At 39.5% G+C, this 27,108-nt stretch overlaps 1 protein-coding gene across 5 annotated transcripts in view; it reads left to right on the top strand.

The window, feature by feature from the left end:
• Positions 1 to 2,473: 2,473 nt before the first annotated feature.
• The window catches only part of diaph2 (diaphanous-related formin 2), a 330,230-nt gene continuing 305,595 nt past the window's right edge, over positions 2,474 to 27,108 (top strand). For 4 of the 5 annotated variants that reach the window (XM_035649041.2, XM_035649043.2, XM_035649040.2 and 1 more), the window contains exons 1-5: positions 2,474 to 2,555; positions 3,241 to 3,651; positions 14,838 to 14,870; positions 16,688 to 16,864; positions 22,023 to 22,127. In XM_035649041.2, the coding sequence (XP_035504934.1) occupies positions 3,568 to 3,651; positions 14,838 to 14,870; positions 16,688 to 16,864; positions 22,023 to 22,127 (399 nt within the window). In that variant the 5' untranslated portion in view covers positions 2,474 to 2,555; positions 3,241 to 3,567. The remainder of the gene's footprint in view (positions 2,556 to 3,240; positions 3,652 to 14,837; positions 14,871 to 16,687; positions 16,865 to 22,022; positions 22,128 to 27,108) is intronic. The other variant, XM_035649042.2, reaches the window with a different exon arrangement.

The following is a 27,108-nucleotide window of genomic DNA, read 5'->3' as shown; positions in this document are numbered from 1 at the left end:
TTGACTCCAGTGTGCTACCTAAAGAAAATTGAGACCGAATCGTCAGTGGCAATATCAGTGGCAATGGAAAGACGTGGAATTGCCAATCTGGATAACTATTGTGATGTGTCACAAATTCATTTGTTAAAGAAAAACTATATCAATATTTTGGTGGTCTATCATTGAACCCAACGGGGGTTTCTTGTTAGGTCTCATGTTGTCACGCCCACATTGCACCAGTGTGTTGCTGCAGTTTCTTGCTACAGATCCAAAAAGCCCAACCAAACAGTGGGTGACAGTAGTCCAACTTGGACAGATGGAAGGCTGAATGACCTAATTAAATGTTTCGAGCTGCTTTCAAGCAGCTGGACACCCAAATAATGTAATACGGAGGAAACTGAGATACAGAGACTGCAATACCCAGCATGTTTTTAGTTGCGTGTTGAGCTGGATTTAGACTTTTTGAGTGATCTGACAGAATCAGTACACCAACAACTATGGGATTTATTTTTAAAACTCCAATTTATGCTTTTATTTCATACTCTGATATACTTATACTATATATTATTCATCTCAAAGCACAAATGCTGTTCTAAATAACTCACAAAATATTAACTTTGTTGTACAGCCCCATTTACTCTGTCTACAGTAATTACCTTTTTTGTACTGTGGCATGAGTTGATTGGTTGAACAGGATCCGAGGTTGCAATATGATGGCATGTTCCATGCAAATCAACCTTTTGATTGTGTGTCACGTTATACTACTTTTCACAACTCCCCTGACATGATGAGCTGCCATTTTCCTTTTGTGTTTGCATTTCTTTTTGGAATCCCCTGTTTCTCTCTAAGCTGACAATGGCTGTTGTGTGTGGAAGTTACTGTCATGGTACTTAACTTAGGAGGCACAGAACTGCACCTCATCATCTGTTCTTAGCCATGCTAATGGCATCTATGTATAGCAGTGTTGATTAAATGATTGTTCCGGCCTAAAACACCTCAACAACTATTAGCTGGCATTACATTTTGAACATGGACATTTTGGGACAATGAATCATAATGACTTTGTGATAATCTGACTTTTCTTTGAGAACCATGATATCTTAGCAAATAATATGGATGTGAGATTTGTGTCTCCATGTGTTTGGGATAATTGGTTTGTGTGAGGAGATGCAAAAATAAGAATAAAAATCATCAGTCATTATTATGTGTTTGGAAATCTAGTCATCCGCTTTTTAGTAATCAGATGAAAGAAAAAAAGAAAGAAAGAAAAAAAAAAGAAAGAAAACATTTGTTTCAGTGTAAAACTGAAAATGTATCAGTATTGATCTGAACAGAACAGGAGGGTTAAATGATTACCTCCCTGGTGTCTTCGGGGCAATCAGACAAACGGGCACATAGTCCATAAGCAGTGATAAATTATTCTTGTCGTCCCAACAAAAGGGCAGGATTGCACGTTTTGATTGTTTATTACCTGGTTTATCTCCTGGTTGACAAGGACATACACTCTGCCTGTGTCTTCTTCATCAAACTTTTGTGAACTATGAGTCACAGATAATACTTCAGTTCAGCCAAGGATGTTAAAGCACATATAATGTCCTATAACTAATGCTGCTGACGGTACACTCGCATTGGAACTCTGGCCCTGATGAAGGCTTGTCAACAGAAAAAAATGAACATGTAAACCTGGCTCATAGTATTGACAATAACATAGAGATACTTCAGTGTTTTTTGCTAGTACGGAATTATTTTTGCATAATAGTCCCTTTGGGTGCTGTCTCCATGCATAGCGATCTCCTGGCAAAGATCAGGACATTCCGGAGGGCTATACAATTCTGTAAAAATACATTTGTGCAAATCTGAAAAGTTTGCCATCACTAGAATACAAGCTTCTAGTGATACAAGCTTCTAGTGAGCCATTGTGTTAAGAACTTCTTTTTTTGTTGCAACAATGTCAAGAACGAACATTCACACTCAAAATCAGAAACAGAGCATCGTATATATTGCCCAATAGTACAAGGAATTTGCTTCCGTGTTTTGGTGCATAAAAAAACAAATACTGAGAGGTTACAGCTGTACAGGTTTTGCAGGAGAAAAAGCCCCTTCATATAAAATATTTTCTTTTCTTGAATATGCAAAAAAACAAATAAATGCAAACACAGACACATAGGCCCATATGATGGATAACCGCACAACAATAACACACGCACACACACACAGACACACACACACACACACACACACACACACACACACACACACACACACACACACACACACACACACACACACACAGAGATTCACGCCCTCGGTCTTTCATAACACACTCGCAAAGATCTGTTCTTAAAAAGCGGAGCGCATCCCATCCGCCCGCTGTGAAATCAGACCTGAATCAGACTGACCTCTACGTCATCAGAGTCTCCTCCCATTCGACGCCTCGACGCCACGCGACGTCGTGACTGGCAGCTGATCTGACCAATGGCGGCTGGAATTCCCACTCCCCTGCGTGTCACGCGGGCCAATCACAGCCGCGGCAGGCGGAATCACCGTGGGCCTGGCATTCACGTTCGGTTGCGAAGGTAAGCCTCGGATGGGTCTCTTTTTTTGTTGTTGTTGTTGTGAGTTTTTCTTTGAGATGTTATTTATTGTTCGCTCCGTGATTGAGAGCACGGTGTCGCGTTGTGGTCGCGCGTTCTTGTGTCCGTTCAAATCGCTACTGTCCGCCGGGGAGCAGTCCATTCATGCTAGCAGGGCTAAGTGCTCGGCACCACAAAGTATCCCAAAGCAAATGAGAGAACAACGGTGATTTCCCCCCTTTAACAAAAAGAAAAGAAAAAAAAAAGGCTTCATTAATTATTGTCGATATCCGCTGTGTCGGTTGAACAACGGCCCGGTCGGTGCACAACTGCCACTTCACCCTGGTTGTGACACGGAGCGTGTTTTCTTTTTGTGTGGGACACTACTAGGTTATTGCCAACTCGCAAGTTTGCGCCGTGTGCCACCGTCCGGACACACGGGCTGTCTCTGTGTGCACGTGTCGAAACATTTGTCTTTACGTGACGTGCTGTCCGTCTGTCCCCGGTAACATCTGGCCACGTCCTGTTTACATCTGTTTTAACGCCCGGCGCGTCGAACGTGTCCGCGCTCGGCGCACTAACTAACGCAGCTCGGAAAACACGTGTTGACGCAGACGTTGGTGCGACGTGACGCCTCGAGGGCAGCGCGACTGAACGAGTGTTAACGAAATGTTTCATGTCATTTCAGGGAAAGCGTCCCATCGCTGTGTGAACTGGCGTTTCTGCTGGAGCCGAGGAGCCCTCACATCCTACCACACCTCTTCTCCTCCTCCTTCCCCTCCTCCTCCTTCCCTGACACTTGGACACTAAGCGGGAACTCTCTGGGAAGTGGTCAGCTTGAAACGTTTTTGCTGCGGACTCTTCCCACGGGATGGATTTGGAAAAGACCTAACCCGGATTGCTCTTGCTGTATACGTGTTGTTCAAACCGTGCCGGTGGAGTTTGCCAACTTTTGAACTTTTGATCAAGTCTTTCGGGAGGGGGGCTGGGGGAATCTAACTTTAAAAAAGCCGAGATGGATCAAGCCAGCGGCGGGGAGGACCCGAATAAACCCTCCAAGAAGAAGTCGAGCGAGGACGAGGGTAAAAACAAAAAGCTGGTAGGTATATATTCAGAAGAGTGTACTCTCTTGGCCCTGTGGCATGGCGAGCTGTCACATCCTGTAGTCCCACAAGCAGGGGTTCTTTTACACTCTCAGCCACGGTCAGCATGAGAAAGCTTCACCACTCCACAGTTCAGAAAGTTTCGCAACCCTGCAGAAAAAAACTTTCTGTGGAAAAGGCTTTATTAGGCCTATAACTGACTATTCTGAACGTTTGATCGTTATTGGGTCAAATCAAACCAACATAACTCCGGTGCAGTTAGTGAACAGCATGTGATCAATACAGAACATCTCTGGTGGGTGCAGGACGAGGCTATTGACTTGTTGTTATTACTTTTTTTATGCAGCCCGACGCAGGAGCAGCTAATAGCTGTTGAGAGAAAAAAACAAAACAAGAGATACGGTTTCACTGAGTGCTTCACTTTTCAAAAGCACTCAGTGGATCATCGATGCGTTTTCCTACAAGTTCTTCGAGGAGCGTTCTTGTTGTGACAGTTGGGCTTTAATATGTTTTGTTTCTATGTACACAAAGACAAAGTGCAGTCACTGGGTGACTCAGTGTGATGGCATTGTGGTTCGTGGCGGTGTGAGTGTATACGAGTGATGAAACTTACCCATAGTCAGCCTGAACAGTATTATCAGCACAAGAAACTTAATTTCTCAGGACTGTGTCAATTAGATAACGACTCAAATCTGCATGAACATTCATTCCATTTAAAGCAACTCTTTCGGTTTGAGCTAGTTGAATAGTATATGTAGAGTCTGAGCCTGCATCATTGCTGCTCTGGTGTCATTGAAGCCGTTCCTTTCTCTGCATTCTTTGCTTGGAAATGAGATCATAACATTTGGGAGGGGAGGTGTGTGATGTTGTGCAAGACTCTGTATGGTGTGTTTGACAGCTAATGCTGTGCTGTGACAGATTTCTTCAACTACTGCAGTACTTGTGGTGAACAGCCTCTCTTGTTACAAAGAGCATCAGAATCTACATGTTTAATTAAGTTATTTCTGGTATTCACTATCTTGAGGGAAATGTAAAACTCTAAATCTAAACTTCATTATTCAATGTGTTGAGTACATGTAAGTGTCTCAAGGCTGTCAGAAGCTGTAGAAACCAGCGGCTGAAAATCATTTTTTCCGTGATCATAAACTAGAAAAACGTTGGCTGGTGTTGATTGTGGTTTCTATTTTTCCAAGTTTGTGGAAAACTTAGCAGCCTTTGAACTCTTTTGTCACCGCTCAGCAGCCAATAATTGACTATAAGCAGCGTTGCCTTACTTGAGGTTGTTTACTTTCTTGGTGTGAAAAAGTGTCATTAGAGCCACTGCTACCAAATGTGGAAATTAGTGTGTAGGTTGGCTAGTGTGTCTACTTTTTTGGAGGGGTAAAAAATGACTGACTGGCAAAATTGGACTGACTGGTGACCACGAGGCTGACCGCTAATTACTTTATTAACACCTCAGTTGTTTACTTGCAGCAGGTGGTGTTCCTTGTAACTCTGTTATTAAATTGTCAGAAAATTTAGACCACCACTGCTGCTTTTTCAGATTGGTAAAACAGTCCTACACTTGTAATCGCTGGTTGAGTACAGCAAAGTTTAAGGTAAGAGAAAGTGTGACCATAATAACGGCCAGACAGGAAATCCCAGAGAGGAGTGAAATGACATGCAATCCCAGGGCTACAAAAAGGGTGTTGTCTTGAGAAATCCTAACGACAGCCCGTGACTCTTGATTAGCCCGCTTCCCAAGTTTTAAATTGTCCGCAAGGGCGTCAGGAGAACACAAGCATTCAGTATGTCAGCAGTGAGAAGTCTCTGCAAGTCACTTCTTTTTGTTTCGTAAAGTGGACTCAGGGCCAGACACATCCCCTGCTTCTCAAACCTCCAAGCAGAGTAGTCAGCTGTTGCAGAAATCTCAACTCAGCTCTGAGTTTGAGGGAGGTAACCATTATTTATCCATGGGTGGAGCCTTGATCTGTCCTCTCTTGTTTATCGCCACTATTTGGCCTCACTAATGGTTAGTGTAGCTCCCAAGTTTGTTTGTAAACATTTAATTAAGTTGAAATATACTCGCTTGAACGTATTTGCATAGTTTCAACAGGGAAACTGCAATCCAGGATCTGTTTAAAAAGGCAAATGGAAATATGAGTTATATTTCACTTTTTCTTAGAAGGGTCTATTAGATGATAATGTCATCTCATACGAACGAAAATGTATGTGACAGATGGACATTGTAAGATTAACTATAAACAGTTTACCCTATGTGGGGCTGTTGGGTTTCATTTCTGACGAGCAGTGTAGTTTGTGTAGACGCGGTCGAGACAAAATGTTGGGGGTAATATCTGTCATGGACAGAATTAAACCAGAGGTTGTCACTGCTTTTCCACACCCAGACCTGCTAAAACAAGCACAGTACCATTTGCATGGCTCATAGGCAAAGTGGCAGTCACTGGTACAATTTGGTCTGAGCTAAGTCAAACCAGTCTGCAGAGGAGAAACACTGAAAGCTGTGTGTTTGTTTTACAAGTCAATGGGCAGGATTACATCACAGCAACACCATTTGGGCTTTGGGCCGAGGGTGTAGAAACTTAACTCAGCCAAGGACATTGGAGTCACACCACAGTGTTCAGGGATAGAGAGATAAGGCAAAACTTTTCTGTTGTTTGTAGCTGTCCTTTGTGATGATGTCCTTTTCTTGAAATTGTTACAACGTGACATCGAATAAAACAGGCTGATGAAGTCTTTATTTAAAGGAATTCCAGGGAGCAGGTTTGGCAGAAAGGGAGAAATATTACCCCTCTGCATACCAAAGTAAGTGTTGACATCATACAGACCAGCTTGAGGGAAAAGTCATCCCAGTGGATCTTTAAAATAACCACGTGACTTCACATCACAAACTCTGATTTAAATTATGAGTAGTGATTTTTGGCGTTATGAATAAATACAATTTGACTAGGAACAAGACTATTTTCAACCTACAATCATTAATAAAACATGCTGTTGTGGACTTTTTCTTTTACCATATATTTATGTTTTGATTTCAAAATTCCAGTTCCAGTGATTTCCTCATCTCAAGAAACCTTTTCTCAAGCCTAACAACCAACACTTTCGCTGAATTTAATAATTTATTGTCAAATGTGAATACATTTTGTAAATTTACCCTCGTGACTATTACTACCACTATTTACGATAACATATGTATGCATCTGTTCTAAAGATTTAGTACCTCATCACATGCAGTCTTGTGACATGCAGCATTTGTTTGCTGATCACAACCCCCTTTTATCCACAGATCTAGATCATGTGAAGAGGAAAGTTATTTTTACACAACATTGGTGGGGTTTTAGATAATCACTTACAGTAAAGTACCAGTTTTAGTAAAAGAGTAAATCACCATTATGAGACAAAATCAAGTTATTTTTAAGTGAATGTCCCTCGGAAGAGCTGAGGCACACAAAATATTTATTAAAGGCATTACCTGCACGTCGGCAAAGTTGATAAAATTTGGATAATAGTATTCCATAATTATTGAAGTTTAAACTTGTAATTTGTAACCACAAAACAGAACTACTGATCTTCATCATCTGTAGTGTGTTGGAAATTTCATCTTGTAATATTATCAGCCAGCCAAGGGACTGATTCATGTTTGCTGTGTCTGTCTGCTCTGCTCTCTATTATGTGTAACAAAAGGATTAAAGATGATAGGTATCTCAAAGGTCATTTGTTTGTGTGAGTGAGGAGATGGAGTCTGGTTGGTAGTTTACAACCTAACTGATTATCTACTGCAGAAAGGTGGGACACTTGGTATGTTTTTAATTGGATGCTCTAAAAAAATATCATCTTTGTTGAAGGAAGTGAGAAGTAATTGTGCTCATAACATTGGAAAAATAATACATTCTCGTGATACAGGATCTGAAAATAATTCTCACCTCTGTATTATTATATCATCCTCAGGGGCTTCCTATGGGGAGGGCGCAGGTGATGTCACTTAACTGCGCAGCTCACCCACTAGCTACAGGTATAGCTAATTAGTGTTAACCTTCAATGTCTCCGATCTGCTGTTTGGAGCTTCACCGTGTGAAGGTGACGGTGAAAAGTGTGTGGAAATGAACACGGCTAAGCCAAAGGATACCGGCGAGCCTGCATGGTTAAGATTTTAGGGAGCTTCATTGCCAACAGAAAGTGCTACCGAATGTCGTCTTCCTTTCACATGAAATGACCCACAACAGAAGTTTGAGAGGTTAATTACTGCGACCACCCAACCATTTCTGACGTGTTGTATTTGTTTTGTTTTACCAGATTTAAAGAGACATTATATCATACTGTATATATATCAGGAAAAAGCCGTAATTTTTATGATGTGTCCAGTCTGCATCACTCAGTTACAATGGGTGTTAGGCTTGATCCCAGATTTGAAAAATGGGAACCTTGAATCCAGAGCACCGATGTAGGTTAACCTTCATGCGTTTGACAGTTTGAACAGTATCACTTAGTGGATCATATTTAATGGATTACTTTGCTGCTGGTGTTGGAAGCTTTGGTATTTGAAGCTCTTGACACTTTGATTCATGAGCTTGAGGGGAAGCCTCTGGGATCATTTAGGTCATGTTAGCACCCAGTTAACACAAGTTGTCACTCTCTCACACACTTGAGGCTATTCTGAACTGCCGATCTCCTGTTTGGTCAATCTTTACAGGATTTGTGTCTTGTTCCCTCCATTTCCCCCCCTATATTCCCATTGTGTTATTGGGTGAATGTAGCTGCATGCGACTGTGTCAGGGAGATGTGTGAAAAACGACAGGAAGCAGACCACATGTGACTGCTTTAATAATGGCATTCAGGAAGTTGGGGAGGGAGGAAGTGGTGAAGAATGCTTTAGTCACACGGTGGAAGAAACCAACAGACTTGCTGCTCAGTGTCACACTCTGAGGCCTAGTGTACATCAACAGACAAACACGTGAGAATGGGACAGTTATTTGGCAGCTTCTTGAGCATCAGAGCGTTTAAGTCTTCATGTAATAATACGAGAGACGTTTGAAATTGTTCATAGTTGGAGACAGTAGTTTGATGACTCGTTGTGTTTCCGTTTTGACTGAGTTGCTGCAGAGTCACATGTAGGCCAGGCTGCAGGGGTTTCCTTCTCTTTTACTTGAATTATTTTGAAAGGTTCTAATGCTGGAGCTTTTTTTCTTGCTGAATCTCCTGGGAGGAGGAGTCTGTCACTGCCACTGATGTATTTAATAATATATAAGTGTTTATTGATGTAAGTTCAGTATATATAGTTTTTTTAATCAGTTTACAAAGAAATTAAATCTGGCTATTTAGATTTTAAAGTTTAACAGTTAAATAAAAACAAATTGTTTGAATAAATCTCCCCATGTTATATGGGTCACACTAAGAAGGGGTCAATGCAGAATGACAACATAATGGCTGATGGACATGATGCACTGATCCAAGGCTTTATACAGGGATATCATGAGTCATCGTATTTTATTAAACTCTTTTGTAACTCTATGGTATTGTTGAATATCACAAAGGTACTGCATGTGACAGGCACAATCGCTATCGTGGCAGATACAACGGCATATTTTCAGGCATTGTGATTAGATTAAAAAAACATTTAACAAGAGCATTTTAGTTATGTACAGTATCATGAGCCAGCAGTTAGCAAACAGTCTACAGATTAAAAAAACAAGGTCATGAGTTCATATCTTTTTGCACATGGCAGCAATTAGGACACAATTTACTGAACATATGTAACCACTGCAACTTTACCGCTGTAATTCTCAATTTCTGTTGAAATAATCCAGAATAATAAATGTATTTTAAAATGAATGTAGATTTACTTTAGTCTTTGCTGGAACAGATTTAGTTCAGAATGGCAGTCAGTTTAAATTCAAATTAAATTTCTATGTGATATCTTGAACAATTTGAGAATTTCTAATTACACTGACATTTTGCTCCTTTTGTTACAAACCTCAACTTTTGTAATAGCTACATAGCTTGCCAGACCTCAAGGGTAAAGCACTAGAAAATTTCTTTTAACAGAGACGGCGATAACCTGAGGGCATTGCTGTGCTGGTCTTCAGTCACATGATCATCCAGTGTAGAGCCATTCATATCTTCGCTGTACTGGCGGTTGTGTGCGTTCCCTTTTTCAATAGAGGCTGTTTTTGGAAAGTAAACGGTACCAGCACTTTCCTGAAATAATAAGGCCATAGCAGCACTCATGCCCTTTTAAAGCCACTTCAGCTCTCACAGAAATCTAGTGCATTCTTTTCTTTTTCTGTTTAATAATTTGTTCTGTGATTGGAACTACGTTGGAATTAAACAAGTGAAAGGATCTCAAATTCAAGATTATACTTTTCAAGGCTTAATTTAGTTGTTTAGGACAACAACTGACAATCTGTGCTTGATTAAAATTGTTCCTATTCCAGTTTCCAGAGAGGACAACTGTCGTGGTACATGTGTATGATAGATTTCTCTGTGCTGGAATAAGAGTCTGAGTCTCCTGGTGTCTTCTTGTGTGTAAGCTTGTCATATATGCACTGCTTACTCTCACCTTCTCTCCTATTTGTGAAACTAACTCACAGACAGATATGTTCTCTTGTGGTTATGTCTTTTCTCACCTCAGGTAAAAGTGGCCAGTCTCATATGTGACTGGAACACTTTTAAATGTGCTCGTAAGTCTGACAGATATCTTGGAGATGTTCAGTTTAGCAACAGTGAATGCTGTAGACCACAATAGAACTTCTGCTTATTGTTGATTGTTGATTATCCTTTTTTTTCAAATCAATCAGTCTATTATTATGTGATATTGTAGTATTTTAAGTCTGTGGTATATTATATTATCATTATATACCCACCTAATATTTGAGAAGCTGGTACTGGCAGAATATTTTGCTTCTGTGCTAAATTAATATCTTGATTATCTAAAATTGTTGTTATATTGCTACCATGCAAATAGAAATATATTGTCTGTGAAAGTGTGGGGTAGAAAATTTTGTTTTGTTAGTTTTTGTTCATTTATGAGTAATGCATATCCCTCGCATGCAGTCTTTTTGTTAACCCAGCTGTCATACTTCAGACACTGAAGTTTTAACAAAATTGTCTTGGTAACTGAGAAAAACCCATCACCAATTTAGAAAATCTATTGGGTTTACTCTGCAAAGTTGCTCAGTCAACTCAGTGAATCTTTTCAGAACAGGCCTCCGGCTGGGGAGATGAAAACATCTATAGCAATGTTTGAATAAAGATGAGACTCTGGGCTGTAGTGCAAATGAAACCAGATGTTTACTGTCTTTTAAATGTTCAGAAAAAATTATTTAAACATTGCACAGTAAAACACCAGGAGTGCTTACTTAAGTCAGTTTTGATAGTAATATACTCTAAATGGTTAAATGGTCCCCAGATATAGTTTGGATATAAGACACATGAAATGCGAGGTGTAAATTGGTCTAAGCTGGTCTTGTGGCCTCTTCTGTTTAGTTCTTTGCTCTGCTTGAAAAGGTAGTACTCACAGACAGGGCAAACTCAGAGATTCATTGGTTAGATTTTATCAGGAAGGATAAATGTTATGCGCATGCTTTCAGAAATCTTTTGCAGCAGTGTGAGCTGTGTAGTGCTCTACCTTTCAGAGTTTACAAAGACGGCCATTGAGAAGACTTTGTAACCAGATTAATATAGAAAAACTGATTTGTTTAGATTGTCTAATTTAGTTACTCATATGGTATTTGTTGCCGTCTGATGCCATTCCCCTAAAATTGAGCATGATATTGGCAATGCTGTATCTGATCAGATTACACAAAGACAAATTATGTAATTTAGAAGTTCATGGCCATGACTGGCAAACACAACTCTCTAATGTAACTAGAAGAAAGTAGTGCGACGGCCTAAAGGCCAGTCAGTTACAGGTTTGTCTTGGATCTTGGTGGTACTAGGTTGTTTTTGAGTGTAAAAAATGTGTTGTTTTTTTTATTTCCCTCTTAAAATAATACATGAAGTATTTTTAGATTAAGGTTTAAAATTAAAGCCTATGTTGTCAATCTGTATTTTTCTATATGCATTCATCAGGACTCCACACCATTTTTCTTAATGGGACCCTATTGAACAACCCAAATTTAGAAGCCCTTTATGGTGACATTCAGAGGATCCCGTGTTCACTTGTTGTCATTTTTCTCCTCGAATATATTCAAGCCATGCTCTGAGTTTTGTCATTCACAATTGATCCTTTGCATTGTGGCAGTCTGTGTTGTGATTTATCATCACTTATGTCTGTTCTGCTGACAGTTACCTGGCTCCACGTTAACAAAAGAAGTTTTGTCAGTTAAGCCGCTTTGTTATCAGTGCATGTGTCACTGCATCTTTTATTTTTTCACACAGTTACTACACTTAAGGGAGATTCTTGTTTATATACTGTGGTGAAATGGGAAACCAATTTTCTCATTCAGACAGATGTCTCCTGTGTTCTGTGCTTTGTCTCCGTGTAGTGTACTTTCATTTGAAAGCCTAATTTTGTTTAACTGAACACAAAGAATATGAGCTAAAAATCAAATGATAATGTAAACTGCAACCTGTTATTGTCAGAACTGAATCATTTAGACCCTTGTACAGTTCTGATGTTGGACTTAATAGATGTTTTTTTCAAAATCAGGATAAATTAGTAAATACATTCTAATTGTAACTTCCTGAATAAACAGAAGACAGTTATGGACACCCAGCTTTGAGTTTACAGATTTTCCACTTTGAAAACCCAGCTTGACTGCTGAGGTACTGAAGTGTATTACCTAGTTATGTGGCTTATTATAAAATGTGTACATTTCTTCTAAATATCGCACAGCTCTTCTGTTAGTGTCTTGATTTTTTTTACCCTGGCAAACATGAATTTCTTTGCCACATTATTCCCTTAAAATCATGTAGCTGATGATTTAACTGAGGAGACAAGGTAGTTTCATGAAGTTGCCAAGAACTGTCAGCAGCCCATTGCATTACAGTTCTCACTGCCAACAATGGCAGACTCCTTTGTTATTATTAGAACTAATTAAAGTCAAACCTAATTTCCGTTTAAACTGGTTTTACAGAAGCATCGTGGCTACTGATTTTTATAGTGATAGTTCCAATGAGTGAGTTAAAATGACATCATACAGATGGTCTGGTTAAATTGGTTGTGTATAACAGGCATTGCTATTTAAAAAGCGCTGCAGCGGCTGCCAGTTTGAAACAAAGTTGGTCTGTTGTCCATCTTACATGAAAATTTATTTCATGTGCCACCTGGTGGCTTTCTGTAATAAAACCAAGAGCAATGGAAGGATATGTCTCTACACGATGTAATCTAATTGTACTGCGTGATATTAATTTGAAAAGTTATTGTGTAAAATATGCATACCGGTATGGTTTTGTGTCCCCAAATTGACTCTCAAGTTGTGAAATATTGCTTTGTGTTTTCATTTTTAAGGATCTGCATGGAGTCATAATCATATTTGATTAAGGAGGGACCCAGAGCTAATTTGATTATTTAGAGGAATATGTGTCGGGTAATAAACATTTATTATGATGAAAAAGTTTACTTTAATAAGCGGAGAAGCCCAGAGGACATGCAAGCTTAATTGTTAGATGTTAAATTGCATTGTTGCGATGTTGCCAAGATAATGGGCAAGGAAAGGCCCTCAAGTCAAGGCAATTAACCAAACAGTGGTTTGATTGTTGTTAAATTGATTAGAAAATGTTTAAGTACTCCATTTGAAAATAAGCTATTGTTTCACGCAGTTTTAGACTTCTAGGGAATGCTGGGCTTAATGACACATACGATCTGAGATAAAAATGGGAAAAGTTGTTGCTTAGGTCAAATTCTTAGCTTTGGGGAGATGTGTTGCTGCTGTATTGAAGGCCACAAATGATGATGAAACAAATACCTGGCGATTCCAGACAGAAGCCTCAATGTGTGAATGAGTATGACATATTAGTCCTGCTTGGACAGCACATAGAGACTGAAGCTCTGTTTTCTGTGCTTTATACTGTAGCTTAATCTCACAACTGTTGATCAGTTGTTACATACAAAACTAGTGATGGATTTGGCAGTTTGAGTGTCTGCTCAGTGTTGCCCAGAGCGACAGCTGATAAAGATGCGCAGAGGGAGGTACAGGTTAGAGCCGATCTGTTCGCTCACCCCAGCATTAGTAGTTTCCTGATTAGAATAGTGGAGACATCCGCGGCTGGAGGCAGGCTTTATGGCCATCACCACCCCACATCGCCTTTCTCATTAGTACTTCATAGCCTAGCACCACAGCATATGGCAGTGTTGCTACCGCTTGCCATGTGAGGTGTGTTTCAAATGGCTGTCCCTCACTGAGTCACAAGCCTTTGGCAGTAGCCAGGCGTATTGTCTGAGATGACGAAGAACATCTGCGGTAAAGATGAGTTGTGGTTTCTTCTTTTTTTTTTTGAGCTGATTGTAACATTTTGTGAGGATGCTTAGATTTGATTTGCAAAAAAGGACAGATAACTGAAAAGTTGGCAATGTATTTGACTGGAGTTTATAACAATGATTTGTTTGGGCCACTGTCACTTCAAGAGATGCTCTTTACAACACACATTACTGGGATAAAAGAACCTTTTGGTGTTCAATTGTGCCAGACTGCAACACATTGCCTTGTGAAGGTGTAATATTCATAGCATACACAAAACTTAAAGCAAGCAGCACTAAGATAATATATTTCCAGTGGGTGTTTTGAACAGGTGTGTGTCTTATGTCTGTGGGATTATATGTGCTTTCTGATACATCTCATTTTATGTCAAATGTCTTGTATGTCTTAAAGTGTGTGTGCTTAGGGTGTTCACTCTTACATACATTAAAATACTCTTTATTGGGAACATCAAGTATTGTCCAATCCTACAGATGTACAGTATCTGGAATATGCTCATATCCTTATTGGAAAAAAACGAAACATAATGAGAATGGGCTAATGTTTGGCGTGGTTCTAAGACATTGAGCACACATCATTTGTCACCACTAATTAAACAAAGTATTTGTTATTGGAAAGTTAATTTGGCTTCTGATGGATTAATGAGGGAGTAACCAGAGGACACTGTACATGTACATGCATTCAGATGGGACACATACTGTGCACTTTGTGGGTGTTGTCTTTTTCGGTTGGATCTTGTTTTTCACACTGTACCCTCCCTCCAACAGAATATACACATAAAAACATTGGCTGATGATATGGTAAGGTGCTTGGTTTCATTTTGGTGTGACTAGTTTTGTTTTACATCATCTCACATTTTGTTATGTCTGCATGAGACTTTAGACTGAAATATGTGGATGGGTCAGATGTGCCAAAAGCCAAATAACTGAATTAATATTCAAGACTAAAACTAAATATAGCTTAAATGTAGTGTTACTATATAAAGTGACCTTTTGTTACTATATAGTAACAGAAAAGCCTAAATTGGTCTCTTGGTGTAGGAGCACTCCCTAATGCTTTTCATGGTGCTGTTTTTCAGCACCACCAGCGTATGTAAGGCTAAAGTTTTCATTATGAACAAACTTAGCCCTTAGGATCTCAACTTTTGTCAGCAGCTCATAAATCCTTTTGTGTGCAATTATCTGTGGAACTTATGATTGATGTGCCGATCTGCCCAGGGGTTTTTAAAGACCCTGAGTTAATAAATAGCCTGACTTTGACATTTACAAGCGTATATGGCATTGCATAGTTTTAGGGTGTACAATGTAATGTCAACATGTAATGTTCTCTATCAGGAATGAAATGATTTGTCTGGCCTTACAGTACGTTTGATCCATCCAGTAATATTTCACACAACTGGCAGTAGTGACATCATGTATGTTATCGTCATATGTTTGTCTTTCCATTTGACTTCTATGTGTTCATTCATCCAGCATGGCTTTTTCATTCCATTTAACTAAATGTGACTAACATCACCTGGTCGCATGCCTTTCATGTACTTTTTTGCTCCCACACTAAACCTTACTGCATCACCACAATAGTTTCAACTAATGAATATACGGAAACTCGCCTTTGGCTCACTGACATTATAACAGCGAGCTTAATGTGATAATGTACGTCTATTGTAATGACATAACCAGGTAATCCTTGGGGTATGACGGTAAGTGAAGTCTTGATAAACTCTCTGCAGTGTAACATGTCAACATGTTAAACATTTTTTTGCTACCGAGATATTGCAAACAAACTTTTAAAAAAAAATTTATTTCTGTATTTTTCTGAAAACTCGCATAAGGTTTTAGTAATGGCAAATTCTGTTTGTCGGACCAACAAGGTCCAGAAATATTTTAACAATCATTGGATGGATTGACATAGCAAAGATTGTTTTTCCACACTACTTGCATATATTGAAGAGAGGCATGAAAATGCCTTCATGCTCATCAGAGTGAAGTGATTTAGGCAACAGCTTGGCTTGACTTCTCGTGGCACCAACACAAACTATCACTTTTTATATTCTAAATATTGTGTTTTCTGGTGTTTTTATGATCATTGCAGCCTCATGATCTCCAGGTGACTAGACTGACGCAAATGTAGGCTTGATAAGATGCTAGCACTGTCATCTAGTGGTTGGTTCTTGCTCTTTCCACACCCTGTGTGGTCAGTTGCGCATGTTGGGTGTGGTTAACTATGCAAAAGGCATGAACCATTCAACCCACAGAGGGCAGAGCTGCAATTCTTTTCATCCATATAAAACTGAGTTTAAAGTTATCGCTAGCAGGGATTCTGGATGAAATGGTAGAACCACATCCGGAGATGTCCTTGCCATCAGAGCATCCTGTTTGACTGTGTTCTGTAGTTAGCCATGTCTTCAGATAATAAGATGCAAAGCAACACTTGAATGTGTGAAATTTTGGTTACAGGAAGTGAAAACCTACTCCTTTTTGAAAAAAAAAACTAGTTTTCTTTCAGTTGAAATATCAGCAGTCACTAAAAGCAGTCATCCTTCCACTTGATGTAGTCTGAACAGTTTTTTTGCAGTGCAAAGTTTTAATATCTCATACACACTTTTCTTTTCTTTCAGCGTGATCGTATTACCAGTTTCCGGAAAACAGGCACGAAGAAGGAGAAGCCCCTTATACAGCACCCAACAGATCCCCTCTCTACCCAGACAGAACTGCCTGTTCCTCAGCCGCTTTTTGACGACCGCTCCATGAACCTCTCAGAGAAGGAGATCATTGACCTCTTTGAGAAGATGATGGTGAGCTTTGTATTTATTTGTGTGATGTCTCTCTTACACAGGGGTCATCTGTAGTACTAAACAAAAGTTTTATTACAGCTGGCACAGAATCATAAATAATGAGCATTCTTTTATGAAATCATAAATTGATCCATAAATCTGTGCAGACAAAGTACAAAAAAAACAGAGCTGCTTTTGTGAATGTTGGTGAAGGAGTTTGACAAGGCAGAAAGTAAAGTTTATACTTTTTATATCAACATATACCCAAAGATCTTGTGTCCTTGTTTTACTGCTGATGAGATTTTTTTAAGAGAGCAAAGCTTTGCCAGGCATGTAAAAAAAAAAAAAGGTTGATACTGAAATGACTGCTTTTCAAGGCTCTCCTAGTTTTATGCAAATTATTGTTTCACAACACAATCTGGCCTGATAAAATCCAGCAAGGAGACTGAACATTTGTTAATTTATTTCCACACATTATCTATCTAGTATCATCAGTATCAGTATCATCTAGGCTATCAAATATACAGCCCTGCTAAGTGGCTTATATTAGGCCATTTACATGTTTCAGATGATAAGCCACGTTAGAGGTGGAATGAGGCAAATGTTTGCCCGTATTTATAGTTTTGATAAAAACATTGTGCATTCAGATGTTAAGCTTTGGTGATGCGGGCCTCGGACTACGTTGTCCCTAGGCCACTGTCAGTGAAACACTAAACTTAAGAATTCACTTCACACCGATCTGTGGGGTCAAAGCTCTGTCACACTTGTGATTTTCCCCATTGAAATGCATTTTTGGCCTTATGTATTGCAGGATTGAAATCTAACGAAAAGCTTTCAGCCCATCTCTTTGAAGTGCCGAGCCGAATTACTCTGGCTTCATTGCATAGGTTGTGTGTGTACTATTGTGGATAATGTCTCTTTGAGTGTGTATGTGAGCGTGGTACAGTGGCTGCCTTTCCTTTTTTCTCATACAATGGTCTTCATTGCCAGGGCCAGAGAAATGCGACCAGTGCTCGTGGTTTTCATCAGGCTACTGCTCTGTGTTTTCTTGCCTGGGTGCTCATCCCTGTCACTCAGTCGACCTCTCAATTACTATGTTTGTGCTCACAGTGGCGTGACATTACACCGAGGCTTCAACTTGCTCAGTGACAGACGACACAGAAAATGACACATGGTGTGACATTTGACAGGCCTTGACACTTTGAGTTGGGACGGATAGTAACTGTAATAAAATAAAAACAGAAAATGGTTATTTACTTATGTAGTTTTGGAGCCACCATTATTTAGACTGTAAACTACACTGTAATAGATTGTAAACCTCTCTGCTTTGATGTCGCAAAAACAGAAATGACAGTGGTAGTTTCTTTTGATGCTAGCAGCTCCTCTTCAGCAACCATAATCCCTTTTCATGTGTCATACACACATACATTTTAGTTGCTCCCTTTATGTCTTTTCACCCATTCTGTTATTGATTGATTTCATGGCGCTACATACCACAGCCTTAGATGTTTAACTGGCTTCAAATGAAGGGATAACCCATGTCATACTAGTGAGACCACCAACTGTGCATTAATGACTTGGAGAAAGTATTTTTCTCTCTGGAAAAGTGGTTTACACATTACGCTGTGTATCCTCAAAGCTCTAAACAGCACATGGCCTGTTACTGAAAGGTCATCAAAGCGTTTTGGGGAAAACATAGGAAGAAACACCAGAAAACCAGATGAACTCTTTCCTAGATATTTTGAAGCTAGCCATTGAGAGTAGGAGTACTTTACCTTCAGCATTGCCTCTATGGATGGTTTAGTGTACAGTACTGTCTTTACTCTGTGTGTTCTGTCTTCTTATTTCCCAAGACATGCACAGCTGGAATTCAGAGCTGCTCATAAAAATGCACAACACCAAATCCGCTGGTGTCCAGTATTTCCATCTCACTCAGGAGCAGGCAGCTGTGTTGCGGCAGCAGACTTCAATCCACAAGGTTCCAACAGAGTAGCACACACAATGACATGTGAACTAATTTCATCAGGATTCAGTCAGCTGTGAAGCCTTCACAATACACGTATCGCAAGCCCCTTTCATTATAAGTTCAGCACTGAATTATGTGAAAAATTAGTCATTTTAGGAAAGCTGTGGTGGATGTTTTAGTGAGGTGTGCCGTTCCCCCTTCTGCCATGAATTTGTGTCAATGGATGCTGCATATTGGCACTTAAGTCCTCTGAGGTGGCCATTAGCAGTCATGACATTATTACTCAGATGATAGTTGAACTTGTCCGTCAGGATGAAAGCCTCCAAGAGCATCCTTTTTTAGGATTGATTTGATTCCAGTGCCCATTTGTTTCTTCCTATTCTTTGGAGAATGTCTCATTGTCAAGAGCAGTGTATGGATTCGAGGTGCTCGTAGAGACAGAGGACCAGTGAAACAAGAATGTCACGTTGCAGTGCTGCTGTAGCTATTTTGAGGTTTTATGTGCCTCGATATACGCCATTGTTACTCCTACTAATAAGCTCCTATGTGATCCCTCAGCAGTTACACCCTACCCCAGGACATTAAAACCAGCCCCCAGAGAGTTACTGTGTGTGCCCTGACACACTCATGGATCAGGCTTGAGGGGAAAATAACCGATTTGTCACAGTTGAAGCAAAACATTTTTATATGTCTTCTATTTTTCTTAGATCCGCTTTTCCCAGTAGCATGGAGTCTTCATATTTATTTCACCTACAGACACGTTTGATGGTGGCCATTAATTGCTCTTTTCTTTGGTTTGGAGCCCGTGGCACTCTGGATGGGGCTACTTTTGCAGTCGCATTGTGCTGTGGGACTTTGAAATTTCAGCTAATGTTATATATTTTGTATAGACAGGGTAGTCCCAAAGTAGAAGGACACTTACATATTTCTGATGCTTTCTGTATTTCCTGAAGCTCACTAAATGAAAAAATATCTATGAAGTCAAAGTGCTTTTATATCAGTTTTAATTTTAGGAAGCGTATAACATTAACTAGGAATTGTTTAACTTTTGCTTCATTGTCCCTGAAATGCGGGTGATGTATAGGTCTAATTAAAAGCTTAAATGAAGTCAACATATTTATAATATTTATCAGTAATTATTGATATTGAATGTATATATTAGTTAGCATATTTATTATTTGTTTTGCGGATCCTTTGCAGATAATGTCTGCCTGAAATCTGTGATTTATAGACGTCAGCAGATGCTTGGTACATTCCCTGGCACCACCAGTGCTGTAATGCAGCCATATTTACTCATTGCATCTCATTATGGCTGCTCTTTAGTGGGTGACAGACATGCTCAGTTGGATTGAGGTGGCCAACTTGGCCAGTCAGGAGCATTGCACTGTTTGGCTTTCAAAAACTCCTCGGTCTGCTCACCCACTGGGGATGTGGACACCATCAAATACCATTAACGCTGAAAGTCAGCTCCTTAACCTCAGCCATTGTTTAGTTTTAAATCAAGTGTGCTGGAGTTCAGAGCCAAAAGAGTGAACGTAGTGTGTCACTGTCTTACTACTCAAGGACTGAGCTATATATACATACTCTATGCAACACAGTGATTCAGAAAATTATTTGCAGAAGTTTCCAGCCCTGACATGATCAGGAGGATATTTCAAACAAATTCCACGGTCATTGATACAAACTCTGATCTCATCAATTTACATTCACCAGCAGCATAGATGAAGATATCCTGGGCATCTTTTTATGAAGACTGTGAGTGTATATGCTTAATAAGAGCATTTGTCATTTTGGAGACTGAACATGGATGGCTCATTCCTCCAGTTTGCCCCCCTTGGCAAGCATCCCGCAGGCCCTCTACTCCTGCCCCACTACAGCATACACTGACACATTTTGCCTCGTCTATTGAATGCCAATTAAGCAGATAAATTAGCAGGGTTCAAAGATTAATTAAAAAATCTGCTGGTTTCCTTGGTGGAAAACCTGCCGATTGTCAAAGTTTCAGCCTTATATTTTTCCCTCCGTGTTGCACAAAAAGGATGTTAATAGTTTTTTTTAGTTTTTTTTATAGCTCTGAGGGTGTTTACCAGAGGAAATGTAGTTGTATGAATTTAGGTCACGGTGCCCTGGATGGGATTCCTGCCCATGCTTCACTGACAAATGAAGCACAATCAGTTCTTGCGGTAAAATATTCAAGCGGTTGCATAATACTGTGTTATTACTTAGAAGTGACATGCGTAATTTATAATTTTACATTAAGTTGTACGACAGGCAGTCACTGCCAAATCAGATCAGCCAAACCAGACGACACAGGATTGTCTTCGCCTCCCGGCAGAGGGCAGCATGGCTCCACAACTTCAGGTCCACCATCCTGAAACCCTGAGGAGGATGTTTTTTCTCTGTTCATTCGAGCCATCTTTTTGTGAGAGAGTGCTTCTGATAAACATCCCCCTCCATTCTAATCATCATGTCATTCCCTAGCTTTTAGTGCTCTGTCCGGCCTTCGCTCCATCCCCTTATGTCTCTCACATGAAAGACGTCTTTTGTGATGCAGAATTAAAGTAGCACAAAGATAATACTCCCAATAACACGCAGATACTGCATATTCAGCCTGTCTGATGTGATTGCATGCCCTCAATAGAAGTAGTGTTGTTTGATTTTGTTCTCTTGTTCAGAGTTGGGGTGCACAGTTTATATTGCGATAGCCTTGCGGCTGCCATTTCATAGACTAATTATTTCTTTCATTATTTCCTGTTGCTTTACCTTGTGACTCTGACAAAGAAAAATAGATGCAAAAGTAATTTATTCAACTGTAGAAGGACATCATCTGATTTTTAAAAAAAATCTGAAATATTTCCTCTGTCAAGGGAAACTATTGTACTGTAAATATCACGGCACTGAGTTCGAGGTTTCGACATTTTATTTTATCTGTTCTATTACGTTTAAGGTTACAACTTATGCTTGGTCACCAGCGTAAATGCAGTGTGTGCTGAGTCTTGAAGATTTGCGATTGGCTAAAGTTTCCCACTATCTTCAATTGTCTCTTTGGCGTTCCACGATAACTGTGTAATAAAGCATTACTGTTATTACATATGAAATATTCTTAACTTTTAGAGTTCTTTATGATTCATTTTACTTATTTCAATTCCCTACCATTGCAAAATACCCAAATTATACCATTATTGATTGTTCCATTTCTCACTGTGTATCTAGGAGGACATGAACCTGAATGAGGAACGCAAAGCTCCTCTGCGTGGAAAGGACTTGAGCACCAAACGTGAGATGGTAGTCCAGTACATCTCTGCAACTGCCAAATCTGTAAGTGAGAGAATGAACTTAAGTGCTGTGCCTTTATTAACTTAAGTGTACTGTATAATTGTAGTAGGTGTGTTGAAGTATCATGACACTCCACACGGTTCTCTAGAATGAGTTCATCTTGATCTTGTGTTTTGTGGCTTGCTTTGTCATTCTTACCTGCACACCCCTGACATCTGTCATTGTCTTGCTCTCCACTCTTCATGCTCGAGTACCATATCTTTAATTGCAATTTTGATTTTTTTTTTTTTCATTGTTTTCCCTCTTGTGCCACAATCTAAGGGGCTATAAATTGTAGTCACTCACTTGCTCAATTCTTGGTGGATGGTCAGTGCCCAATCGTGTGTCTGCATGAAAATTGTTGGTTGTCCACCTGTGTACATGCATGAGTTTTTTTTGCCCTGTTATTTGGTTTTAAATAAAGATCAATCAAAGTCTGGGTTCAGCAACAGTATAACTGTAAGGAGCACAACCACCAAATACACAAGTGAACACAGAGATTTTAGGCAGCATTCAGCCTATGACAAGACAATTTGGTCAGACTCAGTTGCTCTACATTTAGATTAATGATTTAAGATTAAAATTAGCATCATGTTGCCCATTCTTGTAGAGCCATCTGGAACTTGTCCACTTCATCACTATAATCCAATAATGGCAATACAAAATAAGGTGTTTAGCCGGTAATCCATGAATCTATGATGAATTCTTTTATCATCTTTTGAAGTATTGTTTGGTAAAATCCACGTCGGCACCGAAGCAAAAAATTATTTCTGTCCCCACCGGTTCCCGGACTGGGTAGTGCTCTCTTGACATCATCATTTATTACCTTCCTCATTGTTATGGTAATTAACAGGCATTATTGATAATGATGATTATCTGAAATGATTGAATTCCTCAAAGGGCCATTATGCTTTGTGAGCGTCAATATATTATTCAAATGAATAACATAATCTTTGTAGTCTATGCACAGAGGACAATATGTGATGTCTGTCAGCACCCTGCTATCACATTTAATAGGACTGAAGCAGGGGGATGGTTGAACGTCAGTGATGATGCAGCTGTGCAAACACAGATTCAAGCAAGTGCACATACACTAGAGCACCTGTGCATCCGCACACTATGTCACATAGTGATAATGCACGGAGACAGCTGAGCGTGGAGTTTGACTGATAATGATGTGACTTCTAAATCTCCTCTGCAGTAAGAGACACTAAACACATAGGTATTGGTGTTACTGTGTCTCTCTAAGACACTGGCTGTCTAAGAGTATAAAAACAAAACTATAAGAACTGTTCTACAAATCTCAAATTATCTAATTACCCTTAATTGTAAAAGACGATGCTCATGCCATAATATTTTAAGCTACTTTGCAAATGGGTTACATTTGCTCATCAGCAGATATTTTATTTATATCTGATAGAAGTACCTTAACAACACTATACCTAATAGAATATACCCAAATGTATTATTTTAGTGGAGAATCCTCATATCCACAGAAGCTCATTTATAGTCAGTTGTCAGCAAAAAACCTCAGAAGTATGACATTGGTTTAATATATTGATACCTGTGTCAGTCTTTATGAAGCAGGTTTCATGATGGCTTTAATGTTTTGAAGTTAGTTAAAAAAACCTTTTTGAAGAGTTGTCCTTTATTTAGGCATTATCTGGGGCTAATGTTGCTTGTGGTTGCTGATAAGCATGCGATGTGGACTAAAAGAGAATATGCTGCATTGAAAATCAAAATGTAAATGGTGATGGTCATGCGTTCTGGATGTTGGGGTCTGTCTCTGTATTGCGGTTGTGGTGCTCTCACTGTTAATCTGACTCAATCTTCTTCAACCAAAGACGTCTGCAGGACTGTGAGATTGCAGAATAGCGGCTTTACAATGGCTTCACACAAACGTTCAGCTAAATTCCCGGTTTGTTTTTGCTTTCTTTTAGGTGATACAATAGAACATCTGACAATATAATAATTTTTAATCTTACTCTTACAGGAGTAATATGTTTTAAACTTTATTAATCATTTATTTTATTCCATCCATGAAAATACAAGCGGGATATTCATGAACGTCACCCGCTCCCCCACACCCACATCAATACTCAAATTTGTCTCTAACAACTCTCTCTTAACCTAAAGCTGTTGCAGTGTTGAGTATGCAGGTTTAAAATACTTTAGAGTTGGAAGTATAAATCAGCAAGTAGCCCAGAATATCATTATTAAATAATAGCTAATATGAGAAAATGGTGATTATTCCTTTGCCTACTCTTGTAAAATATGTCTTTTCAAAGGAAAGTCTAAGTCCCCCCCCCACCCCCTTGTGCTTTGCCACTGCTCTACTGGTCTATCACAAGGCAAGATTGAGAACAGTCCCATAATCTACAAAGGTGCCTCAGCAGGAGTCTATCAAAGTACCCACAACACAAAATGAAATGTCTTTTCAAGGGAGAATTCTACTTTGACCCTGTTCATCTCAATATGAGCTGGGTTTCAATGGGATCCAGCCCCGCTTTTGCAGGAATGTGTCTGTGTACGTCCTTGACCATCAGCTTTGCATGAATCACTGCCTGTCTCTTTCACCTCTTTTCTTGTCACTTCTTTCTTTCTTTCTTTAAATGTGTGCCAACCTCATTAACACCTCCCGAATTTCTTTTTGCACTAATACAATTACTTATTTTGCTGAGATCTACTTTGTCTACCGACAGTGAATATATTCTTGTTAAAATGTGCTGTGTCTCAGCAGCAGGCAGAAGGGCGACAGCATGGACTGATAGAGGGGATTGTACAGTGTAATTTTTTTTGTATAATGTTTTGTTTGATGTGACCATCAATGTGCCACCTTGTTCTCTTTATTGAGCCTGTTTAGTGACGTTTGATAAATTGTGTTTCCATTTTCATTGTGATATAAAAATGTGCAATACACATTTTGCAAGGTAAAATTGAATGGGGGGGAAACATTTTTTTTAAATTAAACCATGCCATTAATTTACAAAGGGTTTTTAAAACCATAACAAGACCACAATTAAGCACACCACCTGAACCAAAGACTCAAGAAAAAAATAATGCTTAATGTTCTCTACCACGTTTTGTTGTCAGACTGCAGCCTCTCCCCTCCCTCACACAAACAGAGTAGACGGCACAGTGGAGTCGGTGGAATCAGTGAATGTTTCAGTCCTACTGCAAAAAGGAGGGCTTCATCACACCACCTATGTAGAAAAGTGATATTTTCAACTGCTCCCATCCATCGCGTTTAATTCAAGTTAGAAATAATGTTAATAATTATACTGCCACCATCAGGCCAAATTTCCCCCTGGATAAATACCTTTTTTATCTATCTATCATTGTAATCATATTTCATGGGAAGCAAAACACATTCACACACTCACCTTCAGCCCTGGATGCATGGGCCAATCATTCACAACATTTGGCAAATCAGATTAAGCCCCAGCAGTTTGGGTGGTGACTGAGTTTAGCTACCATGACTGAGGAAGATAAAGGAACTTTATATGTGCACTTCAAGTTGTGTTGTCATCAGAGCATTGGACAATGTAACTGCACTTTGTAGACTTTCCTCATACACAGCATTGGAGCATTTGTGCATTGGAGCATTTGTGCAAATAGTATATATCTTTCCATCATGAACAAATGCAGTAATGGTTATATTATAACACTGTAGTATAAGGGATGCTCATAACAGATCTCACCTCAACACTGCTGAAGTTATTAGTTTAGTTGTTGTCTAAACTGAGCAGAGGTTGACAGTTTTTTGTGAGAACAAGGTGTAACATGGTATTCAACATACAAACTTGTTAGTCAAACTGCTTTCCCCCCTCAATCCCCGCCCTGTCTGTCTGAGCAGCCTCATGATTGTGTCTGTTATTTTGGTCAAACTGCTTTAAAACAAGGTTCAAAGATTTGTATGCAGAATTATAGGCATCAGCATCTGTGGAAAGTATCCAATCTGTTTGTCAGTGTTACACATTTTAAAGAGTCTAGCCAGCAGAAACCAGATTAAGTATTCTGCTAATTTCTTTACACACTGGGGGTGTGATGAACGAAATGCACAGAAAATGCAAAATACTTGCCTGCAAATGTTTTTCATCAAAACTATTCATACCTGCAACAAAGCACATTAGCACCGGTTGTAACTCCTTTCAATAAAAGAGTTTGAATAGATTCACGCCAGCTCATTATGCAGGAAAAAAAAAAAATCACGACCTGAGTGTCATCCAGTGCAGACTCTCTAGTCGTAGTCCTCACCTGAAAAAAGAAGAAATTTTCCATTTTACAAGTGGAGAAAGCAAAGTAGAGTTCCACTGCCTCATACAATGAACTTTAGCTCCACCAAGACCCTGGTTCCTGACATATTTCAGTGTCAATCGGACAGTTAGAAGTCCGGCTGGGAATGTTAGAGCCACATCTGAGGAGACAGAGGACCATACTGGGTTACTATCAACTGCCATGCTATCTGAGGTATGTTGTTGAAAAGCCTAAAATGCTAGTGTATAGTGATTGGTTGATACCTGCCAGTACAAAAGCTCCGACAAATCCACCTCCTTTGCTTATTTGCTAAGATTCACCCTCTGAGTGAAAGTACTTATGTCAAATTCTGTTTTGAAGAAATATATTGATGTGCAAATTAATCACACAAAAAAAACGCCCCCTGTGTGCAAAGACCTTTAGACAGTGACATGCTGCATTGGAGAGCAAGAAATATATGGATATTATGGTTAAAAAGTAGTATGTGCGTGGTCAGGTAGCGGCGTGCGTAAAACAGACTTTATGGCTATCATAAACTCTTTGTAGAGGGATGGAAAGGAGGAAATCAAGCATCAAATCGCCACCGACTTCCAGTTTGAGAATGACAATAAAAGAAATGGAATTGGAGATTAGAAGAGATGGAAGGATGGGAGAGAATAGGAGAGAAACGAGGTGGTAAAAGACAAGGAGCTTAGTGTGCTCTGTAACTTCCTGCAGTCAACTGCAT

This window comes from Scophthalmus maximus, chromosome 9 (assembly GCF_022379125.1).
Source record: "Scophthalmus maximus strain ysfricsl-2021 chromosome 9, ASM2237912v1, whole genome shotgun sequence".
Classification (NCBI taxonomy): domain Eukaryota; kingdom Metazoa; phylum Chordata; class Actinopteri; order Pleuronectiformes; family Scophthalmidae; genus Scophthalmus; species Scophthalmus maximus.
The sequence above is the reverse complement of the archived record's forward strand: the minus strand, read 5'-3'. Positions and strand labels throughout refer to the sequence as shown.